At 37.9% G+C, this 26,031-nt stretch overlaps 2 protein-coding genes and 1 long non-coding RNA gene across 5 annotated transcripts in view; 1 reads left to right on the forward strand and 2 right to left on the reverse strand.

Annotated features, from left to right (window-relative positions):
- The first annotated feature begins 1,403 nt into the window (after positions 1-1,403).
- LOC119475831 (Golgi SNAP receptor complex member 1-like) overlaps positions 1,404-26,031 on the forward strand; it is a 35,368-nt gene continuing 10,740 nt past the window's right edge. Inside the window, exons 1-6 of one of the 2 annotated variants that reach the window (XM_037748892.1) lie at positions 1,404-1,518; positions 3,624-3,744; positions 4,606-4,681; positions 5,123-5,230; positions 5,409-5,500; positions 8,443-8,517. In XM_037748892.1, coding sequence (XP_037604820.1) covers positions 1,431-1,518; positions 3,624-3,744; positions 4,606-4,681; positions 5,123-5,230; positions 5,409-5,500; positions 8,443-8,517 — 560 coding nt within the window. In that variant the 5' untranslated portion in view covers positions 1,404-1,430. Of the gene's footprint in view, positions 1,519-3,132; positions 3,240-3,623; positions 3,745-4,605; positions 4,682-5,122; positions 5,231-5,408; positions 5,501-8,442; positions 8,518-26,031 lie in introns of those variants that run through there. The other variant, XM_037748893.1, reaches the window with a different exon arrangement.
- LOC119475830 (uncharacterized transmembrane protein DDB_G0289901-like) lies at positions 15,988-21,633 on the reverse strand. 2 transcript variants are annotated; one of them, XM_037748890.1, is made up of 13 exons: positions 21,486-21,633; positions 21,309-21,411; positions 20,994-21,092; positions 20,325-20,420; positions 20,149-20,241; positions 19,889-19,987; positions 18,366-18,464; positions 17,689-17,784; positions 17,513-17,605; positions 17,253-17,351; positions 16,487-16,585; positions 16,248-16,349; positions 15,988-16,133 (listed from the first exon to the last, which is right to left on the reverse strand). In XM_037748890.1, the coding sequence occupies exons 2-12, from the start codon at positions 21,394-21,396 to the stop codon at positions 16,249-16,251; spliced, it is 1,062 nt and encodes a 353-aa protein (XP_037604818.1). In that variant the 5' UTR covers positions 21,397-21,411; positions 21,486-21,633; the 3' UTR covers positions 15,988-16,133; position 16,248. The 2 variants fall into 2 exon arrangements, with proteins under 2 accessions (XP_037604818.1, XP_037604819.1); XM_037748891.1 differs by having other exon boundaries at positions 21,309-21,434; positions 21,486-21,534.
- Positions 22,968-24,421, reverse strand: LOC119475834. Its single transcript, XR_005203894.1, has 5 exons — positions 24,362-24,421; positions 24,061-24,153; positions 23,869-23,976; positions 23,627-23,725; positions 22,968-23,143 (listed from the first exon to the last, which is right to left on the reverse strand). It is a non-coding gene; the product is annotated as an uncharacterized LOC119475834 (long non-coding RNA).

Genomic DNA, 26,031 nt, shown 5'->3' on the forward strand with positions numbered 1-26,031 from the left:
ACTTGCTCTTTACTTGAGTATTTCCATATCCTACTTAATACTTCAGTGGGAAATTATTGTCATTTTAACTCCGCTAACTTTATCTAAGAGTTACTTCAGATTAAGATTTCACATCAAATAACTTATGATGACTTTATATAATGATTTGATATAGTTTCAACTACAACATAATGCAGTCGAATTAGATCCAACTAAGCCATCGAAAGCATTAAAATATTCATTACACACTAATGCACTGTAATAGCCTGTAATAATAGCTTTAAGACATGAGCAATTTTGCCTAATGAGTGCTTTAAGTGTTAAAGTAAGTAAGTGTTAAACTAAAGTAGTTTTTTTCTGATAATACTTATGTTCTTTCACAACTGTGATATTGGTAAGGGGTGATTTATTTTGGTAGTATTTCTAGAGGGGAACAGTCAGGGAAAACACAACCGTTTGTCCAACAATGAGTGTAGATAGATAGATATATAGATAGATAGATAGATAGATAGATAGATAGATAGATAGATAGTAACTTTATTGATCCCGAGGGAAATTCAAGTTTCCAGCATCACAGTTCCATATTGCAAAAACATGTTCGTAAAAAGGAAGTAAAATAGTTAGTAGTGCAAAGTACAAAGTACAAAAAAATATATACCAGATATCAAAATACAAGGAGATGAAGAAAACTGTTAAAAGTGAATATAGTGCAGGATAACAGCTGTGATACACAACTATTAAAAAAGTGAATATAGTGCAGAAGAGACTGTTAAAAATTAGTATAGTGCAGGGTATTCCAATCATTAAGCAATAAGCTCATTAGGCCTCTGCTATCACGTTTCACATTTTGTCCCTCGGGATAATGATGAGAGTTATTGATTTGGTTCATTTGGTTCAGTAAGTAGAACTACTTGCTCCTCTCACGAGAGAAAATATTGTGTTTGGTATTAACATGAAGGACATTAAGAGTGACTTGATATTGAACAATCTGATACTGCTGGCAAATTTTTTCATCCATGCATCCAAATGGATGAAAATGAAACCCTTATTTTCCGTTTTCAAAAGGGACCTTGTGGACAATCATCTCAGTGCTTTAAGACTAATGAAAGGATAACATGCAAAGTCTCTCCTCAGAGCTTATGAAGAACGGAACATATATGATGATGACCCCTAGAGCTACTATGCAAGAGAGCAGTCTTATTATTTATTTATTTATGCATTTCTTTTTTGTTCCTTTAATTATTTTCTATTTATTTTTATTATTATATAATTTTTTTTATAATTTAAGTTATCTGTCCTATACAATTGTGCCTTGTATGTTAGAAGTATTGAGTTTATATGAATTATCTTCAATAAAAAGAAAATATATATATATTTTTAAAAAGTAGTACCCTTGCTGCCGGAAACCACCAGAGGACGCTGTTCTCTTTATACTTCCGGCTGAGGCGCCAATGAGAATTTGCGACAGTTGTTGCTTCTTCACGGCTGATGATGACATGTCAACAACAAACATGGCGACCAGCAGCGACTATTGGGAAGGTAAATTATGTTCCAGCTAAAACAACAAGTACATCTTGGTTTGTTCTTTACCCATACGGGTTAAAACAGTTTAACATATTAGATGTTACATTAATAATCTACATATATCCGCTGGGATATAAAGATATCTTTAACTGGTTATACAAGCAGACTCCTATCTGAAGTCTAGCTACTCTACTAGCTTGAATTGTAAAGTTTGTGTAACTTGAGTTGGCTGTTTGACCCTCTGCTGCCTGTTTGCAGGAACAAGGTTTATACAAACCAAAGTGCAGCAGCTTTAACAATACAAATCAAACACAATGTGAACTTCCTAATTCATTGTTTTGTTTTTACTTCTTAATCCATAACCCAGCAGAGATGTTTGCACCTATTGTCATTCATTGTTGATCATAAAATAGATTAGAATAGAATAGAAAGCTTTATTGTCATTGTATGTACAGTTGCCACTTCTGGTCAGTGCTTTAAAACAAAGACTAAACGAGGCAGATAAAACATATATCAGGTAAAACACACACAGTTATAAAGCAAATAAAACAGAAATGTTACACTAGAAGTATAAAATATAAAAACAGATGTAATGTAAACAGTGTTAATTGTAAAATAGGTAGGGTAGATGTAATAAATAAAATGTAAACAAAGGTAGTTGCACTTGAGGTGTATATTGCATCAAGGATATATTGCACAGACAAATGTATTTCACATTCAGTGTATTAATATTGCACAGATTTATTGTTTGTTCAGTGTCAGTATGGCCCAGGGAAAGAAACTGTTCGCGAGTCTGGAGGTGCAGGCTTTCATTGACCTGTAGCGCCTGCCAGAGGGCAGCAGGTCAAACAGGTGATGAGCTGGGTGGGAGGAGTCCCTGAGAATAGTTGTGGACCTACTGAGGTGATTAACTCATTAACAAATGAATGTTCATCACCAGGGTCTGAAATTAACCTTTTTCCGCACCTGCCACTGTGGCAGGTCACTGAACATTTCTACCAGCCACTCGTGTTTTTTGTCTGCCACTTCTGAAATCTAGGTAGAACGCTTTAAAATTGTAAACACTGAGTCAGTGGTACCAGACTGTAGAATTATGGAATATATCATGTAACCTTAATCCATGACTATATTTGGTAACACTTAATTTTGCAGCTCCGCAAATTTCATGGTAATTAGGTGATAAATAGCAAGTAACCTATTTGAAATTTCTGTGGAATTACTGCCAAATTACCCCAATATTTACCTCAAAATGTATCGAAAAACTACTTTATTATAAACATAATTTAATAATTATATGCTAAAATAGTATATAATGGTTAAAATAAGCCCAAAACTAATAGAAGACACTTCTGATCAGGCACAAATCTCACCATTGTGAGACTTATTGTCTAAACAAATGTAACCTGGTAGCTAATGTCATGATTCAGGGAGTTTTTTAAAGAAATTTCAAAGAAGTTATTAAGCTAATTATTATCTATTTATCAGCAGACATGGAAATAAAGCAAAAGTGTTACCATATATTTAATTTAGGCTTTAGAATTGCTTTTTAAAAATAATATTTCTTAATATGTGGAAAACCTGTCTGCTATGGTGGCAGGTGACCTGAAATTTTCACCTGCCACAGCCAACATTTACCCTGTATTTGGCAGGTGGCAGGTACTAATTGCATTCCCTGTTCATCACACATATCTTCTAACTGGAGGACTGTCAAACTATGGTGTTAAACCTCCCACAAGGTAAATAACTGATACGTGCTGGTGACTTTATAGCTTCCAAAATGACATGCAAAACATTTACTCAGTGAGAGTCTCCCTTTGGCTACAGCAATGTGGCCCAAATGGTGTAATTTCATGTCTGGGTCAAATACTAAAGCCCATGTCTTGTTTGCCAGTTTGTACACCTTATGCCATTGCAAACTAAATGCCAACAGTGCCAACGTCAAGCCATATCTGAGCCAGATCAGTCTGCTATGTAGACTGATTATTTTTTTGGTGTCTATATGATGCCTTCTATTTTGTCTGCTTCTTATTGCCTGTTTTGTGTTTGTTTTTTAATAATTTAGTTGGTCTGCTTCCATGTTGAAATGTTCGTCTTGAGTGCTTCTCTGTTTCTTCTCTCAGATTTGCGTAAACAGGCCAGACAGCTGGAGAATGAACTGGACATCAAGCTTGTCTCCTTCAGTAAGCTCTGCACCAGCTACAGCAGCAGCAGCAGCAGGGACCAGCGGACAAGAGACAGCAGGTCAGCTGCTCACTCTTCACTTCATTTTAACTACTCTGACTTTTGCTGACCTTGGATATAGAACTTAATACAACTACTATCATTTTTGACTACCATAAACAACAATTGTTTTTACATTTCTACTGAAAAACAGATGTTACACAATGTTTAAAGGTTTCTTTATACGATATCCAGAGCATTATTATAGCATCAAACAACTATTTGCTATGTAAAGATATAGAGGAGTAATGTCTACCTGAACAGAGATTGAAGTCACTCTCCCTCTGTGTGGGTTGTAATCAGAGCTTCTCCGTAATTTGTTGACATAGCCGGGCCGGCCACGTGTGCTTTTAGTGCACGTGAGCGTGCCACACTGGCTAGCTCACAGCCGCCGCTCCACACTGCTCTCATACCGTGGTTACAGCTGATAACAGTTGCGGAAGTGTAGCACCCACCATCCAGTTCCCTCCCAGGTAAACACTGTTGGCTCTGTCAGCAGTGTTGCCATTGTTTTCATGTCTAGCGCTGTTAGCACCTTTAGCTGCGAGCTGCCGGCTCAGTCGTTGCCAAGTTGAGACCTGTGTGGAGGCAATAGAAATAATACCTACCTCGCATTGAATACCTTTTAAGTAGGATATTTAGTATTTTTAACTATTACCAATTTAATTTGTTGGCCAGAAATTAATCACATTTTTTTTATCCTCTTGCAATTTTAGATGTTGGTGTGAATTATATTTTGTTCCTGTTTAATTGTGTTGCTCTAGACTGTACACTTAAAATTTTTTTGTCTGACATACAACTGTATTTTTTATAGTTTGAATGACAAAGAAATTGAGCGTAAACTTGACCTTTAGCATCCTTTCCTTTTCATTCTTAAATCAGGTCTGACTCTGTTGGCTCATCTCAAGACAATATGCTCGTGGCCATGACTACTGAGCTGGAGCAGCTATTGGCCAATGTAAGTCAAATATCACACATATATGGTTGCTAACAGCCATAGTTGAAGGAGTTTTACGGTTCTCTTCAGAAGCAGCTGTTTAAGCCTCGAGGGGACAGAGTTGATGTGATGCCAAAAATATCAACAATTTTAATTTATAATCGGTGTTCTCCAATAGAAAAAAAGCGAGAAACCAGCCATAGCTGATTGTGTCATCCTGTGTTATATATACTGTGAGAGCTACTGTTTATTTTACAGATTGTACAAACTAGATTAGAATTGAGGTTTATGCTTATTATAATACATTCATGTTTACTTTGAAATACATTTGACTGTCTATAGCCTGAGAGTCTAAATTATAATCTTGCCAAGTTAATAAAATTCGACTTTTAAGATCACTTACCCCCCAAAAGTAATTGTTTATATGGTTACTTCTTTTCAATATTATCTTGTTTTTTGCAGCTTAGCTCAGTCAATGACAAGATGGCAGAATACACAAACACTCCGGGGGTTTCGTCACATAACGCAGCGTTGATGCACACCTTACAGAGACACAGAGACATCTTACAGGTAGGTACAGTTACTTCACTTTCTTGTATTACTTTCTCACGCTGAAAAGTGTTTCAGCTCCACATGTGAGTCTTTTTTATTTCTGTATTTTCCATATTTTTAAGTAGAAACATTTGTGAAATTGTACTACATTTTGGCTTTATTTTGGCTTTATTTTGGCTTTTACTTTATCCCTCAGGACTACACTCATGAGTTCCACAAAACCAAAAGCAACTTCTTCAGCCTGCGGGAGCGAGAGGACCTACTCGGCTCTGTTCACAGAGACATTGAGTAAGCATCTTCATACATCTCTTGACAATAGATTAAAAAAGATACTGTATATTGTTAACAAATGCAACATAATCCTTGTATGGTTTTCTCCATTCACCGCGACATTGCAGTTTGCCAGTCTTGTGCAGGAAACCAGTGTTATAGATAGGAACTGTTGATGAAAAATGGACTATGCAAAACACAGTTGCCAGAGTCCTCACAATATCTAACACCTGTCCTGATGTCTTTGCATTTGCCACCAATACAAACAAGGGTTTTGGCTCTGTTGAGATTTCCAAATCCAAAACACATATTATCTCTGTATGCTATCGCCTTCCTAATTTCACTGGCTGGGAAAACATCAACTGATGTTTTCCTTGACAAGTAGTTACGTCAGTTGCAAATGTGCTCTTGAAATATGAACTTTATTTTTAATTTCCTAACCTCAATCTTGTTAACAATATTTTTGGGTTTCTGACATTTTTGTGTGCACGTTTACATGTGAAGTCTCATGCCCTCTTATCGGAGAATGCCACTCTCCGGTAAACTGACCTTAAAGGTTTGAATCCACCGTAATTCTCAGTGAGTGAATTGGGATGCAGCTGTACGATTGTCAAGTTAAATGCAATTAAGTCTCTCACTAGCGATTTATTTTATTGATTAATGTGTTGATTATTTTCTTGGTTTATAATTTTCACCATAATATGTCAGAAAACAGTGAAAAATGCCTGTCACAAGTTCTCAGAGTAAAAGTGATGTATTCAAATAGCTTGTTTTTATCTGACAATCAGTGCAAAATCAAAAGATATTCAATATCCTTTGGTAGAAAAACCAAGAAAACCTACAAAAATTCACATTTAAGAAGTTGGAGCCAGTGAGTATTTTGGCGATGTTGGTTATAAAATGATTTAAACTATTAATTGATTTTCGAAATTGTTGCAGATTAATTTTCTGTCAACCAACTAATCAACTGATCATTTCAGATCTACATAAGTATGTTGTTTAAAATTATGTTTTGTAATGTAAAGCCTACTGTAGGAGAAGCTCTCAAATATGATTCAGACGTTTCTTTAACATTAATGTCAACAGGAAAAAGATAGTTAGATAATAAAAAATATGTTATTTGTATCTTTATCTCTAAATCATTGAATTTTTTTTATCTGTCTCGTAAATCTCCCAACTTTATGGAAGTGCAATACTAAATCACTGGAGTATTCTTTTAAGTCTGCTTTGTGTTGGCAGAGTCAGTCTTTCCTTCCTTAAGCCCTTCCAACCCTGGTTTGCCTTCCCTTCTTTTCCTATCTCTTCCTTCTCTTCCTCTCCTCCTCAGTGTGGACGTTTGTTATGTTATCTTTAACCAGAAGGAGGCAGAAATGTCCAGTTTGTAGCTGAGTTCCCCCACCCTTTGATAATCTCTACTCCTTCTATCATGTTTCATCCTCTAATGAGAGGCACCTCTTCTTATTAGCCTACCTCCCTCCCTCTCTCTGTCTCTCTCTCTCTCTTTCTGTCTGTATCTCCTGCATCTCTCTATCTATGTCTGTATCTCTCTCTTTCTCTGGGGATATCTTTCCTAAGTGCCTTCTACAGTAAATCAAACCGCAAGGCTTTCATTCAGCCCAAACTGAGGTAGAGTGGTTACATCTGGCCTGGCTGTTCCAGAGAAATGCTTCATCAGAAGAGGAGAGGGGGAGCGAGACAGTCAGACAGAGGGGCAGAGAGAGAGAGACATTGTCCTGATCTGATGTTGACTGATTGCAAAAATGATGAGAGTCAATTTTAATTATCCTCATAGAGGCGAGAGATATGGAGGAACAGTGAAGGGGAGGGGGGCAACAGAAGAGATAATGGATGATGAATTGATGATTAGTCCAAATCGGGAGGGGATGGTGTAAATAGGAGATGGAGGACAGAGTTGTGGGTTAAGCAGAGCTAATCACTTGAAAGCCTTAACGCAGGAAGTACATAATCAGCATCCAGGCATCGGTTAATAGGAGGGAGTGGAATACCCCTTTCAGGCTGAAGCAAAGGCTGGGGAAAACTTGTTTTTGGTGCTGACTCCTTCTGTTAGGCAACTGAAAAGCTGCTTAAAGATTCAGTAGGCAGAATGTTTTTGGCATCATTGGGCAAAAATTCCATAATAACCTTTCAGCATATTGTAATTCAAGTGTTCTGAGAGAAAACTAGACTTCTGCAACTCCTCATGGCTCTGTTTTGTGGCTTTAAAAAATCTAGCCTGTGACGGGAGACTTTGGCCAATCACAGGTCATTTCAGATAGACACCATTCCTATTCAGTGTTCCTATTGGCTGTGCTCCGGCTGGTAGGCGGTGCTTGGTATTTCCTCAACTTATTTCAACATGGCTGCCGGGTCACAAACTTTCCCATTTTACAGCTGAACAGTGCACTACAAGATGATTCTGAAAACATTTGTGGAGAGAAATAGGCATTACAGTAACAGAATATTGATTCATATTTGATCAGCGCTGTCTAGTTTGACCGTTTGGTCGGAGTTCACAAGTGATTGACAGCTGCTCAGAGACGACAGGCTCAAGATCAGCTCTGACTGCTTGTTTTCCTCCGGTCTGTGAAATCTTGTAGATGCCGTTAGGAGCACCGGAGGACACAGAGGCACATGATTTTATTCAGATTACCTGCACGCACAAATACAGCCTAACAGACCTGCCAGCATGTCTGTAGACTCTTAGTCATATTATATAAATGTTGCTTCATGAGGGCGTCCAGTGGCCTAGTGGGAATGACGTGGACCCTGTTTAATTCTAGCTTGGGATCTTTGTTGCATGCAGTACCCCTCACCCTACATTTCCTGTGTGGATCTCTACTGTCTCTATCAAATAAAGGCAAAAAATGACCAAAAGAAATCATCATTCGCTGTATCCTATTACTAGTTGTCAATCCAATTCTCCATCATTTAATGTTTGTCTCTTCTGTTTTCTTACTCAGGTCCTACAAGAGCAGCACAGGAGTGAATAACAGAAGGACTGAGCTCTTCCTGAAGGAACATGAACATCTCAGAAAGTAAGAGATTTCTTAGAGGCACATTACACCTTTCAAACTAAAATACCACAAATAAAATACATGGCTACAACACAACATATCATTTAGAAACACTGGAACAGAAGGCCGAGGGCTGCATTCGAAATCCCCCCTTATAGACTATATAGTGCACTCTATTTACTGTCCGCAATTTTTTTTTTGTTGTTTTAGGGCTGCATCTAATGATTATTTTCATTGTCGATGATTCTGTTGAGTATTTTCTCGATTAACCGATTAGTTGTTTGGTCTATAGAATGTCCGAAAATGGTGAAAAATCGGCGTTTCCCAAAGCCGCAGATGACATCCACAAATGTCTTGGGTGCCGTGCAGTGGTTAGCACCGTCGCCTCAGAGCAATAGGGTGGCAGGTTCGAATCCGGCTTGGGGCCCTTCTGTGTGGCGTTTGCATGTTCTCCCCGTGTTAGCGTGGGTTTTCTGCGGGTTCTCCGGTTTCCTCCCAAAGACATGCAGGTTGGGTTGATTGTTGACTAGCCCGTAGGTGTGAATGTGAGCGTGAATGGTTGTCTGTCTCTATGTGTCAGCCCTGTGATAGTCTGGCGACCTGTACAGGGTGTACTCCACTTGCGCCCAATGTCAGCTGGGATCGGCTCCAGCACTTCTGCGACCCTGAATAGGATAAGCGGTTACAGATAATGGATGAATGAATGTAATGAAAAGAGGAAAGTCTATGGCATGTACACTACTTTTTCTAACAGTTCAGACACAGCCTAAGTAGCGTTGTGGCTTGTATGTAGTATTCTATTCTGTCATTTGGTATCTGAGTCCATTATGACAATCACTGGGATCAGTGCGCCTTATGGAGAGCCAGTACAGTGAAGGTGATTTATATAAAACAGTGTAACTACAACTCCTTAGAAAGCTTGTAATCTATTACTTAATAAAATGAAACCTAAACTAGCGTGTGAAAGTTGTTGGGTTATCTGTGACTGGGCAGTGTGGTGTGACTATGTGATATAGTGTTTGTGTGTGGTCGTATGTACATGCATATATGCATGTATATACGACCACATGTATGCATACAGACGAAGGCAAAGTTGTTAGTACCCTTCCGTTAAAGAGAGAAAAACCCACAATGGTCACTGAAATAACTTGAAACTGACAAAAGTAATAATAAATAAAAATTTACTGAAAATGAACTAATGAAAATCAGATATTGTTTTTGAATTGTGATTCAACAGAATCATTTTAAAAAACAAACTAATGAAACTGACCTGGACAAAAAATGATGGTACCCCTAGAAAAGATGTAAAATAATGTGACCATAGGGACATGTTAAGGTGTGTTCTGTAAATAGCATCACAGGTATCTTCAAACTTGTAATCAGTCAGTCTGCCTATTTAAAGGGTGAAAAGTAGTCACTGTGCTGTTTGGCATCATGGTGTGTACCACACTGAACATGGACCACAGAAAGCTAAGGAGAGAGTTGTCTCAGGAGATCAGAAAGAACATTATAGACCTTCATGTTAAAGGTAAAGGCTATAAGACCATCTCCAAGCAGCTTGATGTTGCTGTGACTACAGCTGCACATGTTATTCAGAAGTTTAAGGTCCATGGGACTGTAGCCAACCTCCCTGGACGTGGCCGCAAGAGGAAAATTGATGACATATTGAAGAGACGGATAATACGAATGGTAACCAAAGAGCCCAGAACAACTTCCAAAGAGATTAGAGGTGAACTCCAAGGTCAAGGTACATCAGTGTCAGATCGCACCATCCGTCACTGTTTGAGCCAAAGTGGACTTAATGGAAGACAACCGAGGAGGACACCAAATCATAAAAAAGCGAGACTGGAATTTTCCAAAATGCATATTGACAAGCCACAAAGCTTCTGGCAGAATGTCCTTTGGATAGATGAGACAAAACTAGAGCTTTTTGGCAAGTCACATCAGCTCTATGTTCACAGATGAAGAGATGAAGCATCCAAAGAAAAGAACACTGTACCTAATGTGAAACATGGAGGAGGCTCGGTTATGTTATGGGGCTGCTTTGTTGCATCTGGCACAGGGTGTCTTGAATCTGTACAGGGTGCAATGAAATCTCAAGACTATCAAGGCATTCTGGAGCGAAATGTGCTGCCCAATGTCAGAAAGCTTGGTCTCAGTTGCAGGTCATGGGTCCTCAAACAGGATAATGACCCAAAATACACAGCTAAAAACACCCAAGAATGGCTAAGAACAAAACATTGGACTATTCTGAAATGGCCTTCTATGAGCCCTGATCTAAATCCTATTGAACATCTGTGGAAGGAGCTGAAACATGCAGTCTGGAGAAGGCACCCTTCAAACCTGAGACAGCTGGAGCAGTTTGCTCACGAGGAGTGGGCCAACATACCTGTCGACAGGTGCAGAAGTCTCATTGAGAGTTACAGAAATCACTTGATTGCAGTGATTGCCTCAAAAGGTTGTGCAACAAAATATTAAGTTAATGTTACCATCATTTTTGTCTAGGCCAGTTTCATTAGTTTGTTTTTTTAAATGATTCTGCTGAACCATAATTCAAAAACAATATCTGATTTTCATTAGTTAATTTTCAGTGAATTTTTATTTATTATTACTTTTGTCAGTTTCAAGTTATTTCAGTGACCATTGTTGGTTTTTCTTTCTTTAACGGAAGGGTACCAACGATTTTGCCTACGTCTGTATATGCATGTACATGGTTTACTGGACACGTTGTTAATCACGTTACCTTGAGGCTGCTGGTAATATACTTCTCTAACACTTTCTCATGACTGCACTCAAATAGAGGAAGATTGACAAAGAATGAAAATGAAAGAGCAGAAGAAAAACGTGATGTGGTGAGGAAAAGATATGCATGTATATACGACCACATGTATGCATACAGAGGTAGGCAAAGTTGTTGGTACCCTTCCGTTAAAGAGAGAAAAACCCACTGGAGCGAAATGTGCTGCCCAGTGTCAGAAAGCTTGGTCTCAGTCGCAGGTCATGGGTCCTCAAACAGGATAATGACCCAAAACACAGCTAAAAACACCGAAGAATGGATAAGAACAAAACATTGGACTATTCTGAAGTGGCCTTCTATGAGCCCGGATCTAAATCCTATTGAACATCTGTGGAAGGAGCTGAAACATGCTGTCTGGAGAAGGCACCCTTCAAACCTGAGACAGCTGGAGCAGTTTGCTCACGAGGAGTGGGCCAACATACCTGTCGACAGGTGCAGAAGTCTCATTGAGAGTTACAGAAATCACTCGATTGCAGTGATTGCCTCAAAAGGTTGTGCAACAAAATATTAAGTTAATGTTACCATCATTTTTGTCTAGGCCAGTTTCATTAGTTTGTTTTTTTAAATGATTCTGCTGAACCATAATTCAAAAACAATATCTGATTTTCATTAGTTCATTTTCAGTGAATTTTTATTTATTATTACTTTTGTCAGTTTCAAGTTATTTCAGTGACCATTGTTGGTTTTTCTTTCTTTAACGGAAGAGTACCAACGATTTTGCCTACGTCTGTATATGCATGTACATGGTTTACTGGACACGTTGTTAATCACGTTACCTTGAGGCTGGTAATATACTTCTCTAACACTTTCTCATGACTGCACTAAAATAGAGGAAGATTGACAAAGAATGGAAATGTAAGAGCAGAAGAAAAATGTGATGTGGTGAGGAAAAGGTTTCAAAGCAGAAGAAGTCAAGCCGCTTCCAGCAATGTGTTCCCAATGTTTCTCGGAACCGTTGAGCAATTTGGTCATCAAAACGAAAAAATTAAATAAAATGTTTGAGTAAGGATTTCCCGATCAAATTTGTTTTTGGCCCCGATCTGAGTCCTTTAATATTGCCAAAACAGAGTCTGACTTATATTGATCTAAATGTTGAATTAATATGTATCTGACGCACTGAAATAACAGCTGTACAACCTACCTAATCTGACATTCCTTAATTTTCACGAGCTATTTGATCCAAATATTTAGGTCAAAAATATTATGTTTAGAAGCTTAAATTATTGATTGATTGTCTGATGATTGATTGATTTATATGAATGGAGTTTAACTGTGAGAATGCTACTCTTGAAATGCATGTGTCAGCATCAGCTAGAGACGTATCACTCTGATGGAGTTGTTGAAACTACAGAAAGAGGAAGTCTTAATGAAGTATTGGGCCCTGGAGGGATGGACACCACTCTACCAAAATACTGTATATTCCTGCATTTGGTCTTTTGATGATGGTGGTGTCTAAAACACTTGGTTCCAAAATCTCTTATAGGTGTTTAGTTGGGTTCAGATCAACTCGTCAAACCATTCAGTGATTTGTCCTGCCCTGTATGGAAGCATCTGCATTTGTTATGTTTTCCCACTTACACCCAAGTGTTCTGTTTTTTTTTTTTACCCTTCTTTTTAGCCACAGTAGTGAGCGTAGCGATAGCAATGACAGTCTGTTGGTCGCTCAGTCAGTCATTCAGTATACCACTTTGGTCCAGACTGAATTATCTGAATTATTGGATGGATTAAAAGAAGATTTTGTGCAAACATTAACTGTCCATAGAGGATTTATCCTAATGACTTTGGTGATCCCCTGACTTTTCATCTAGTGCAATCATCAGGTCAAATTGTTAATTTGCCCAATACTTTAGTTTATGATCAAATACTATGCATTTATCCGTCCAGATATATCCATTTCACTCCTGAACACCTTTATTTACGCCTCATATAAACAACGTTAAAAAAAATGCAGCCAATTAATTCATTGACTTCATCACTTACAGTAAAACTGTCTCGGTCACCAGCAGTGAGTTCAGATTTGGTCAGTGTAATGTAATGCAATCAATGAAACTGATTTCCTCTGCATACATGCATGCACACATTCATAAATAATTGTTTCCTATTCAACTCACATTGAATAATTAAATGTGGCGCAAATACGGTGGCATTTAAAGCAATACCAGAGATGTTCTTAATAAATACAACTACTAGGTATACGGTACCTACGTGTTTACAGATGTTTTTACTGCAAAACTATTTCACACCATGCTACCTACTAATTATTTATTACTATATTGTTGGTTGTCAGAGGTTAATCTGTCCAAAATAGTTCAATAAAGACAATAAAACAGTCATCTTCAACACAGTTTATTGTGAAACAAAACAGGAAAATGTATAAAGAATGCTGCAGAAACAAGTCTTTTTCTACATCTTGATTTGATTTTCATTTGGAGGTTTTTTATCCTGAGAGATGGAGAAACACAGTTAAAATGCTTGTACAAGCACACCTAAAAACACAAAATGTATACTTTAATACTCTCTCTAATTAATACTCTAAATCTCTGACTTCTTACCTCAGCTGATGTTGACCTTATTCCCTGAACCAATGGCTCCTGAGTTATCACCTTTAACTATAACCTTAGTAGTGTTGCCGACAGATGCATGATCTGCCAGTCCTCCTGTTGAAATATGAAGAATGAGAGAAGGAATTAAAAACCACATAACCTCAGATTTTAGTTTAAAAAATGCTGATATCTGAACATGAGTAATCAATCGGAAATAAACTGTTAATATTGTTCTTGCAATACAATGAATAAATCACCTTTTAGTTCATATTTGTTGTCCGCTCCAATGCATCCAGTCGCTGTATTCTCTCCTCCTACTTCGATGCCGATGGTGTTGCCCAGAGATGCGTCTTTTCCGAGACCTCCTGTAAGAGTAGTCATGAGACAAAGAGATTTAATGAAACTGTCAAGACAACCTGACAGAATAGTATAGTCACACTAGGATTTACCTTTAACGTCAAATTCATTTCCAGCACCAACCTGCCCGGCGTTGTCGCCAATGGAAACATCTTCGGTGTTTGCAACGCTTGCCATTGTTCCTGCTGAAATGTAGACAGTCAGAAAATGACTTAGAGGAAAGTAAAACAGTGATTGTCTTAAAAATGGGTTCAGTCAAAATGTTGTACACTTATTTAGAGCGTATTGGGTATCTCACTTGAATTATTTAACTTTAGCACAGAGTCTGACATAGCCTCAATATAAAATGCAAAATATGATATATGACAGACACACACACCGTCTTTATCTTACCACTGGTTTCAGTTGTTGGTCCTGTGCTGTGAGGTGAGCTTGTTGCATTGAGGAGAGAAGACTCTGCTTTTATAAGTGTGCTGCACATGCACGGTCATGTCTTTGGGGGTTTAGTAGGCGAACATCCTTAATCTGGTTAACAGGTGTTTTTTGTTTGTTCAGCAAAACTCTTTTGTTCCCACCTAGTCTAAATGGAGAACTGTGACATTTTGTCTCGCAGTGCTGAGGTTCAATTTCAAAAACTTTTTTTTAATTCATACTCAGAAATGTTCTCACGTGGCTGTGAAGGAGGCCCATGGATTTGAAGAAGTTATATGTAATAAGCAAGCAATTCAAAGGTTATATCAATTGTAAGTCTAGCTTTAACCATGCATGTACATGGTTTACTGGACACGTTGTAAATCACGTTATCTTGAGGCTGGTGATATACTTCTCTAACACTTTCTCATGATTGCACTCAAATAGAGGAAGATTAACAAAGAATGAAAATGAAAGAGCAGAAGAAAAACGTGATGTGGTGAGGAAAAGATTTCAAAGCAGAAGAAGTCAAGTGAATTACAGCCGCTTGCAGCAATGTGCACCCAAAGAGAGAGTCTTAATGAAGTATTGGGCCCTGGAGCATCGGCATTTTTTATGTTTCCCCACTTACACCCAAGTGTTCTGTGTTTTTTTTTTACCCTTCTTTTTAGCCACAGTAGTGGCTGTAGCGATAGCAATGACAGTCTGTTGGTCGCTTAGTCAGTCATTCAGTATGCCACTTTGGTCCAGACTGAATTATCTAAATTATTGGATGGATTAAAAGAAGATTTTGTGCAGACATTAACTGTCCATAGAGGATTTATCCTAATGACTTTGGTGATCCCCTGACTTTTCATCTAGTGCAATCATCAGGTCAAATTGTTAATTTGCCCAATACTTTAGTTTATGATCAAATACTATGCATTTATCCGTCCAGATATATCCATTTCACTCCTGAACACCTTTATTTACGCCTCATATAAACAACGTTAAAAAAAGTGCAGCCAATTAATTCATTGACTTCATCACTTACAGTAAAACTGTCTCAGTCACCAGCAGTGAGTTCAGATTTGGTCAGTGTAATGTAATGCAATCAATGAAACTGATTTCCTCTGCATACATGCATGCACACATTCATAAATAATTGTTTCCTATTCAACTCACATTGAATAATTAAATGTGGCGCAAATACGGTGGCATTTAAAGCAATACCAGAGATGTTCTTAATAAATACAACTACTAGGTATACAGTACCTACGTGTTTACAGATGTTTTTACTGCAAAACTATTTCACACCATGCTACCTACTAATTATTTAATACTATATTGTTGGTTGTCAGAGGTTAAACTGTCCAAAATAGTTCAATAAAGACAATAAAACAGTCATCTTCAACACAGTTTATTGTGAAACAAAACAGGAAAATGTATAAAGAATGCTGCAGAAACAAGTCTTTTTCTACATCTTGATTTTCATTTGGAGTTTTTTTTTTTGTTTGTTGGTGTGCCATGGTCTTTTGGACTGGGATTTCCTGAGAGATGGAGAAACACAGTTAAATTGCTTTTACAAGCACACTTACAAACACAAAACGTGTACTTTAATACATCCAAACTGTGTCCTTGTGACAACTAAAACTCCTCCTTACATTAGTTGATGTTAACATTGTTCCCGGCACCAATGTCTCCTGCGTTGAACCCAATCCCTGTGTTTGCTGCGTTGCCAATATTAATTTCAACTCCTCTTCCGCCTGTCGATTTACAGAGAAAAATAAAAGGAATAAAATCACGAAGACTGTTAATCTCAGATCTGTAGTGTACAGCTTCTAGTCTCATACATCAGTCAGAAATCATGAAAGTGCCCGCTACAAGCATCTGCAGGACTCACCGCTCACATTGCAGTTGTTCCCTACACCAATGCCTCCTGCATTCCCTCCAACTGTCATGTTACTGATGTTGCCCATACCTATTTTGATTCCGTCTCCTCCTGTTGAAATACAAATGGAATATATTGGCCAGCCCAGGCCAATATTAAGTATCTGCAGAAATATCTATTTGTGTTTATGTTGGACAGAGAAAGCAAGACATTGCAGTACAGAAAAGCCAAAGATACATTTTAGGTAATGAGTGATGCCAATACTTTCATTTTCCAACTAAGCTGGCTCAGTACATCTGTGCGTTCCACTACCCATACTACCATATTATTTAGTATGCCAGAAAAAGATTTAGTATGTCAAATGCAGTATGGCAAAAATACCAGGATGTCCTACTACATCTGGTCAAATTTTGCAGTATGCAACCCAGCATGCTTTTCTGACTATTCTGATCCACAATACTCATAACACATATTTATAGCCCAGTTTGTCATTTATTTGGGATGGTAGTCCTCAGAAATTCTTTAACAATCAAAAGTGGGTCTCAAGTTACAAAAGGTTGAGAACCCCTGGTCTACATGATCAGAAACCCCTGTACAGTGTTTTGGCGTATGATAAGCCTTCAGAGTCATTACTCAAACTGGCCTTACTGTGGCGTCGGTCATCGTTGCACTAGAACTTGAAGCGACATGCCTTCACCAAGTCTGCCCCCTTGTATTTTTACAACAAAACAGAAATCATGACTGCGCCCATTTCTGCCAAACCCCCCAGAGAACTCACCCATCACATTGCAGTTGTTCCCTGAACCAATGTTTCCTGTGTAGGATCCGGCACCCATGTTACTTATGATGCCCATATACACTTTAGCACCTTTTCCTCCTGTTGAAATACAATGAATGATGAATAGAACAAAAACACATAAACTGTTAATCTTACTCACAGCTTTAGTGTACAGATTCTAATCTTATTACATGAATAACGAATCACAAATCATGAAAGATCCCATTTTTATTAACTTCCCAACAATGTGAGACACTCACCGCTCATAATGCAGGTGTTCTTCGCACCGATGTCTCCTGCATTGTCTCCAATTGTCATGTTACTTACGTTGCCAACATTGACTGCATTTCCTCCTGTTTCACACAAAAATAATAAATAGATACACTCATCATTAACTGCCCACTCCTACTAAATTGATATGAGACTCAGAACTCACCCCTCGCATTGCCGGTGTTGCCTGAAGCAGAGTTGCCTCCAGTTTCACCTCCTGTGTTACAATAGTTGCCAGTATTTGACTGGGATCCTGTTCCTCCTTTTAAATTACAGAGAATGACCAAGAAATTAGAAATTAGCTCACTTAGTAGCTTTTTAAAGGGGAACTCCACCAATTTTACACACCAAAGTGTGTTTACAGGTCTTGGGAAATACTACTGTATTTAAGAAAAACGTTGTATTAAGCCTTTTGTGGCTCCAGAATGAGGGTTATGGCTAGAAAGGATCCGTCTTGTGTAAAACTCTCGCAAGAGTTTGTGTTCATGTGTTTACGTTCTGCAGGCAGCCTTTTTTTCCTGAGTCACTCCAAATACAACAAGAACGTGACGTTATATTTACACAAGACGGATCCCTTCTAGCCATAACCCAGAGGGAGCTGCGCAAAATTCGATAAATTGCCTCAAGTAAAGTCCCTTGCCACTTGCATTGTGGGTAATGTAGGCACCAGGTTTTGTCAAGGAAGAAGAATTTTGTGGAATTTGTGCTGCATCGATTTTTATACTTCAAAAAAAAAAAAAAGAAAAGAAGCTGTCCATCGTGAGTCTGACAATGTTGTAGAAATACAATATTAAATCGATGAAGTCTTTTGGACAATAGGACAATAGGAGAAGTACAACTCACCGCTCACATTGCCGGTGTTCCCTACACCAATGCCTCCTGCATTCCCTCCAACTGTCATGTTACTGATGTTGCCCATACCTATTTTGATTCCGTCTCCTCCTGTTGAAATACAAATGGAATATATTGGCCAGCCCAGGCCAATATTAAGTATCTGCAGAAATATTTATTTGTGTTTATGTTGGACAGAGAAAGCAAGACATTGCAGTACAGAAAAGCCAAAGATACATTTTAGGTAATGAGTGATGCCAATACTTTCATTTTCCAACTAAGCTGGCTCAGTACATCTGTGTGTTCCACTACCCATACTACCATATTATTTAGTATGCCAGAAAAAGGTTTAGTATGTCAAATGCAGTATGGCAAAAATACCAGGATGTTCTACTACATCCGGTCAAATTTTGCAGTATGCAACCAAGCATGCTTTTCTGACTATTCGGATCCACAATCCTCTGCACAGCGGATATATGAGCAAGAGGATCAAAGTGCTAAGGCACGATGTTATGACTACATAGAATGTCCCAATGGTATGCATACTGCATGCAACAGTACATACTTTGTAAGGGCAGCTGCATTATGCACTAAAAGTAAAAAGAAAAAGTATGCAATTTGGAGCGTAGCCAGTATCTTGGTCAGAGTTAAAAAAAAAAAAAAGACTAATTTAAGGGGTATTTATCAATCGATCTTTATCTCAATATCAGTATCGGCCTCAAATCCAGTATCGGTGCGTCTACATCAGCTATTCTCAACCACTGGGCTGGGGCCCACTGGTGGGATGTGGAGATAATGCCAAATGTTTTTTTTCTTCAAAGTCTGACGGCTGCTATTCTGTCTTTCAAAGCTAGAAGATACTATCATATGAAACTAGAAAAAACTTAAGGAATCCATTGGTCCCAACCATGTCGTGCTAGCTTATCGGGAAGGAGGCTAAATACGCTCCCAATTTACGCTAATTTTGTTGAGGAAAAACTGGCATGGCCATTTTCAAACGGGTCCCTTGACCTCTGACCTCAAGATATGTGAATGAAATTGGTTCTATGGGTACCCACGAGTCTCCCCTTTACAGACTTATATGTCTCGGATGCAGTGAAACAAAATAGTGCGGTTTTTTAAACGAAAAAGTGATATTGAAGACAACCCTGCACCAATAACAGCTCCAAAGCGTGTGGTGAGGAAATTTGACCCTGAATACTTTGGATTCATAATGCCAGGCAGTAATGGGTGAGGGTAAGCTGAATATTTATGTGGGTCATTACACCTGACAGTGGCATAACACATATCTATAGCCCAGTTTGTCATTTATTTTGGAAGGTAGTCCTAGGACATTTTTTAACAATCAAAAATGGCGTTTTGGCGTCTGATAAGCCTTCAGAGTCATTACTCAAACTGGCCTTACTGTGGCGTCGGTCATCGTTGCACTAGAACTTGAAGCGACATGCCTTCACCAAGTCTGCCCCCTTGTATTTTTACAACAAAACAGAAATCATGACTCCGCCCATTTCTGCCAAACCCCCCAGAGAACTCACCCATCACATTGCAGTTGTTCCCTGAACCAATGTTTCCTGTGTTGGATCCGGCACCCATGTTACTTATGATGCCCATATCCACTTTAACTCCTTTTCCTCCTGTTGAAATACAATGATTCATGAATAGAACAAAATCACATAAACTGTTAATCTTACTCACAGCTTTAGTGTACAGATTCTAATCTTATTACATGAATAACGAATCAGAAATCATGAAAGATCCCATTTTTATTAACTGCCCAACAATGTGAGACACTCACCGCTCATATTGCAGGTGTTCTTCGCACCGATGTCTCCTGCATTGTCTCCAATTGTCATGTTAGTTACGTTGCCAACATTGACTGCATTTCCTCCTGTTTCACACAAAAATAATAAATAGATACACTCATCATTAACTGCCCACTCCTACTAAATTGATATGAGACTCAGAACTCACCCCTCGCATTGCCGGTGTTGCCTGAAGCAGAGTTGCCTCCAGTTCCACCTCCTGTGTTACATGAGTTGCCAGTATTTGACTGGGATCCTGTTCCTCCTTTTAAATTACAGAGAATGACCAAGAAATTAGAAATTAGCTCACTTAGTAGCTATTTAAAGGGGAACTCCACCAATTTTACACACCAAAGTGTGTTTACAGGTCTTGGGAAATACTACTGTATTTAAGAAAAACGTTGTATTAAGCCTTTTGTGGATCCAGAATGAGGGTTATAGCTAGAAAGGATCCGTCTTGTGTAAAACTCTCGCAAGAGTTTGTGTTCATGTGTTTACGTTCTGCAGGCAGCTTTTTTCCTGAGTCACTCCGAATACAACAAGAAAGTGACGTCATATTTACACAAGACGGATCCCCTCTAGCCATAACCCAGAGGGGGCTGCGCAAAGTTCGATAAATTGCCTCAAGTGAGGTCCCTTGCCTCTTGCATTGTGGGTAATGTAGGCACCAGGTTTTGTCAAGGAAGAAGAATTTTGTGGAATTTGTGCTGCATCGATTTTTATACTTCAAAAAAAAAAAAAGAAGCTGTCCATCGTGAGTCTGACAATGTTGTAGAAATACAATATTAAATCGATGAAGTCTTTTGGATCTTTTAACAATAGGAGAAACACAACTCACCGCTCCCATTGCCGGTGTTCCCAGAATCAGTAGATCCAGAGCTGCTTCCACCTCCTTTGTTACACGAGTTGCCAGTATTTGACTGGGATCCTATTCCTCCTTTTAAATTACAAAAAAATAACACTATATTAAAAATATATATATTTACACATTTCCTCTAGCATAGAGCTGTGAAGTGACAGACATGAAATAGCTAAACAGCAGGCTTCTACTCTCTGCAACTATTTGACAAACAGATTATTATTGATACTCACGCCAACTGTAAAAACTGAAAGACTTCATCAACAACAACCAGTGTGCAGAGGTTGAACTCACCGCTAATATTGATGACATTATTAGCACCAATCTTCCCTTTGTTGGACCCAACAATGATGTCCTTGCTGTTACCGATGCTGTGTTCCATTGTTCCTGCTGAAATCTAGACCGAAAGTAAAACAGTGTCTGTCATAAAATGGATTCAGCCCCCCAAAAAACGTGCAATTATTATCTTACCTCTGGTTTCACACTTTTGTCCTGAGCTTGTTGATACGAGGAGAGAAGACTCTGCTGTTGTGAGTGTCCTGTGCAAGTGTGTCGATGACTTTGGGAAATGAGAACTTCCTTATTGTAGTTTTGTTCACACAGTCTAAAGAGAGGAGGAGTGGTTGAGATACGCTACTTGACATTTGAAATATACACAGACACACATACATCAATTTACTGAACAAAAGAAATGGACAGGAGATGTTAAATGACATTTAAGATATAGATTTGAAAGGTTTGTAGGAGTTATTGGAGAATGGTTGACTTTGGGGCTCTGATATAATTCAGTATTATTATCGACCTTCAGTGGAGTCATTTTGTGAAGATCTTAATACATTATATTGTGTTAATATGTTACAAAAATGTGTCCATTTTATCCATTGTCTGAAGTAAAACATAATAGTTATTTACATCAACATCAATTTAAATTTCATGCAAGTTTGCAAATATTTGCCATATTGTGATACATGCAGTAATCTGCACTATATTCTTATTGATATGGTGATATTGATTTTGACCATATCACCCAACCCTAGTTGACATTAACATTTTAACTGAACACCCAAATAATGAAATATATTGCAGTTATATATATATTTATATTATATTATATTATATTATATTGGTCCTGTAACTGGCCTCAGTAGTTTGACTGTGTCACTATCTACAATGTTGTCCATACAAGTAATTTTAACTGCACAGTTCAAAGTTTGAATACATTTGATATCTTGACATTAATCTCTTATTTCATATCCAAGTTCAAGACTAGAGTACACCTCACGAAATCTCAACTATTAGAAAAAGGCATATTTGCCAGAGATCATTTCCTTCAATCTTGTATAATCTTTTCTGTATCTTTTTTAAACGTAGAGCACCTCATAGATCCAGAATTTAACCAAGACACATAGAGTATATTAATTTTGACATTCACTCACACTTAGCCCCAAAGTGACTGTTGCTCAGTGACGTCTGCTGACTTTACAACAAACACAAAGCATTTGCTCATCTCTTCTGCCAAACTGGCAGCCTAGTATAGACAAGTATAGAGCTGAGTGATGGATTCATTATTGATTATTTTTTCTCTAGATAAATGTAAAATAAAAACCAAACCATTGAAATACATCTAGGTGTTTATTGATTCAAAATAGTATGCTCTGTATTCTCTATCAACTCAGCATCCCTCTGTAGTAATAGGATTTGCTCCCTTTATTATGACACAACTAAATTTGAAGGGAGATTAGTTACAAACCCAACTGCTGGTATTCAGTTACCTGATAAAAACTACATCACAAGGACAAAGCAACATCCGAAACAAATTCATGACCATGTTTGGATGAAGGACGACATAGAAGAACATTTTCAAGGCACTGAATATATATATACATATATATATACACAGTAAGTACAGTAAGGTCAGAGATAGTAAAAAAAAAAACGGTATCACACAGCAGATGGATTTTAATTTCTCTTTTATTTATTTTCCATTCATCTGATAAATGACATGTCATTTTTGCCGATTTGAAATCAAGCATCTAACGTTTGTTAATACTTTGTTTAGACATTTGAATTTCAATTATGTGTCTATCATTTTTAGAAGAGTTGTCCCTTATCTGTTGGAGGGTGATTTCCTAAAAGGGAGAAAGACAAAGAGAGTGAGAAAGATGAGAAAATTCACATTATGTAGTTTTACAATGATACATTCACAGGAAAAAATTACATTAATAATGTACATTGCTGCTCCCTCTTAGTCAATTAGTCGACTTATTGGTCGTTTTGGTGTTAGTCCACTAATATTTCTTTAGTCGGTTTTTATGCTTTTTTCATGCTGAATGAATTATTTCCAAGAAACTTATGAGCATATCTCTGGTAAATACAAGATTTAAAGTGGTGTTTTGTGTGATTCTTTGTGGAGAAACTCAGTTTTACAGATCTGTCGATTAAATGAACTCATCGAGTAGTCGACAAAATCGTATGAGTGTTAGTCGACTAAGAATTTCTTTGGTCACTGACAGTCCTATTAATATATATGAATTATATAATTAACATAAGCATATTATATGCACACATCTGATGCTATGTCCAATGTGGCAAGTAAATCTCTGACTTCTTACCTCAGCTGATGTTGACCTTATTCCCTGAACCAATGGCTCCTGAGTTATCACCTTTAACTGTAACCACAGCAGTGTTGCCGACAGATCCATGAGCTCCTCCTGTTGAAATATGAAGAATGAGAGAAGGAATTAAAAACCACATAACCTCAGAGTTTAGTTTAAAAAATGCTGATATCTGAACATGAGTAATCAATCGGAAATAAACTGTTAATATTGTTCTTGCAATACAATGAATAAATCACCTTTTAGTTCATATTTGTTGTCCGCTCCAATGCATCCAGTCTTTGTATTCTCTCCTCCTACTTCGATGCCAACGGTGTTGCCCAGAGATGCATCTTTTCCGAGACCTCCTGTAAGAGTAGTCATGAGACAAAGAGATTTAATGAAACTGTCAAGACAACCTGACAGAATAGTATAGTCACACTAGGATTTACCTTTAACGTCAAATTCATTTCCAGCACCAACCTGCCCGGCGTTGTCGCCAACGGAAACGTCTACGGTGTTTGCAATGCTTGCCATTGTTCCTGCTGAAATGTAGACAGTCAGAGAATGACTTAGAGGAAAGTAAAACAGTGATTGTCATAAAAATGGGTTCAGTCAAAATGTTGTACACTTATTTAGAGCGTATTGGGTATCTCACTTGAATTATTTAACTTTAGCACAGAGTCTGACATAGCCTCAATATAAAATGCAAAATATGATATATGACAGACACACACACCGTCTTTATCTTACCACTAGTTTCAGTTGTTGGTCCTGTGCTGTGAGGTGAGCTTTAAGGTTGCGTTGAGGAGAGAAGACTGCTTTTATAAGTGTGCTGCACATGCGCAGTCATGTCTTTGGGGGTTTAGTAGGAGGAACTTCCTTAATCTGGTTAACAGGTGTTTTTTGTTTGTTCAGCAAAACTCGTTTGTTCCGACAGAGTCTAAATGGAGAACTGTGACATTTTGTCTCGCAGTGCTGAGGTTCAATTTCAAAACGTTTTTTTTTTTTAAATCATACTCAGAAATGTTCTCACGTGGCTGTGAAGGAGGCCCATGGATTTGAAGAAGTTATATGTAATAAGCAAGCAATTCAAAGGTTATATCAAATGTAAGTCTAGCTTTAACACACACAATCTAAACAAAGTTGTTATATCTCATCACTTATCTAAATGCTAATTGAGGCACATTACTACTTTTTTTTTTTTACAGATAATGGATGGATATGAATAATTAAAAGTACAGTGTCTAGGATTTGGTGGCATCTAGTGGTGTGGTTGCAGATTGCAACCAACTGAGTACCCTTCCGCTCACTCCTCCCTTTCCAAGACTGCAGTAACGTGAGCCGCCGAGTGCAAAACCGTGGTAACACCGTTCGCTTCGCTCAGATCCGAGGTCTTGCTGCCACGCTCATGACTCATTCCACACAGGAAACGGAGGCACGCCGTTCACACGGTCGATCCATCTTCTAACTTTAATGATAGTTCAGTTGTGCTGCTGGCTCTGTAGTCAAATCTGCACAAATTGTGACATTGTTGATTTGCATATTTTCCTTCCCCTTTTTGAAGAATGTTTGTGAGTTGGGACTTTGAACGGACACCTTGAGCTTTTTGTCACAGACACCTAGTGACACAATAGTTTGACTGTCACTATCTACAATGTTGTCCATACAAGTAATTTTAACTGCACAGTTCAAAGTTTGAATACGTTTGATATCTTGACATTAATCTCTTATTTCATATCCAAGTTCAAGACTAGAGTACACCTCACGAAATCTCAACTATTAGAAAAAAGCATATTTGCCAGAGATCATTTCCTTAAATCTTGTATCATCTTTTCTGTATCTTTTTTAAACGTAGAGCACCTCATAGATCCAGAATTTAACCAAGACACATAGAGTATATTCATTTTGACATTCACTCACACTTAGCCCCAAAGCAACTGTTGCTCACTGACGTCTGCTGACTTTACAACAAACACAAAGCATTTGCTCATCTCTTCTGCCAAACTGGCAGCCTGGTATAGACAAGTATAGAGCTGAGTGATGGATTCATTATTGATTATTTTTTCTCTAGATAAATGTAAAATAAAAACCAAACCATTGAAATACATCTAGGTGTTTATTGATTCAAAATAGTATGCTCTGTATTCTCTATCAACTCAGCATCCCTCTGTAGTAATAGGATTTGCTCCCTTTATTATGACACAACTAAATTTGAAGGGAGATTAGTTACAAATCCAACTGCTGGTATTCAGTTACCTGATAAAAACTACATCACAAGGACAAAGCAACATCCGAAACAAATTCATGACCATGTTTGGATGAAGGACGACATAGAAGAACATTTTCAAGGCACTGAATATATATATACATATATATATACACAGTAAGTACAGTAAGGTCAGAGATAGTAAAAAAAAAAC

Source organism: Sebastes umbrosus, chromosome 17, assembly GCF_015220745.1.
Source record: "Sebastes umbrosus isolate fSebUmb1 chromosome 17, fSebUmb1.pri, whole genome shotgun sequence".
NCBI lineage: Eukaryota > Metazoa > Chordata > Actinopteri > Perciformes > Sebastidae > Sebastes > Sebastes umbrosus.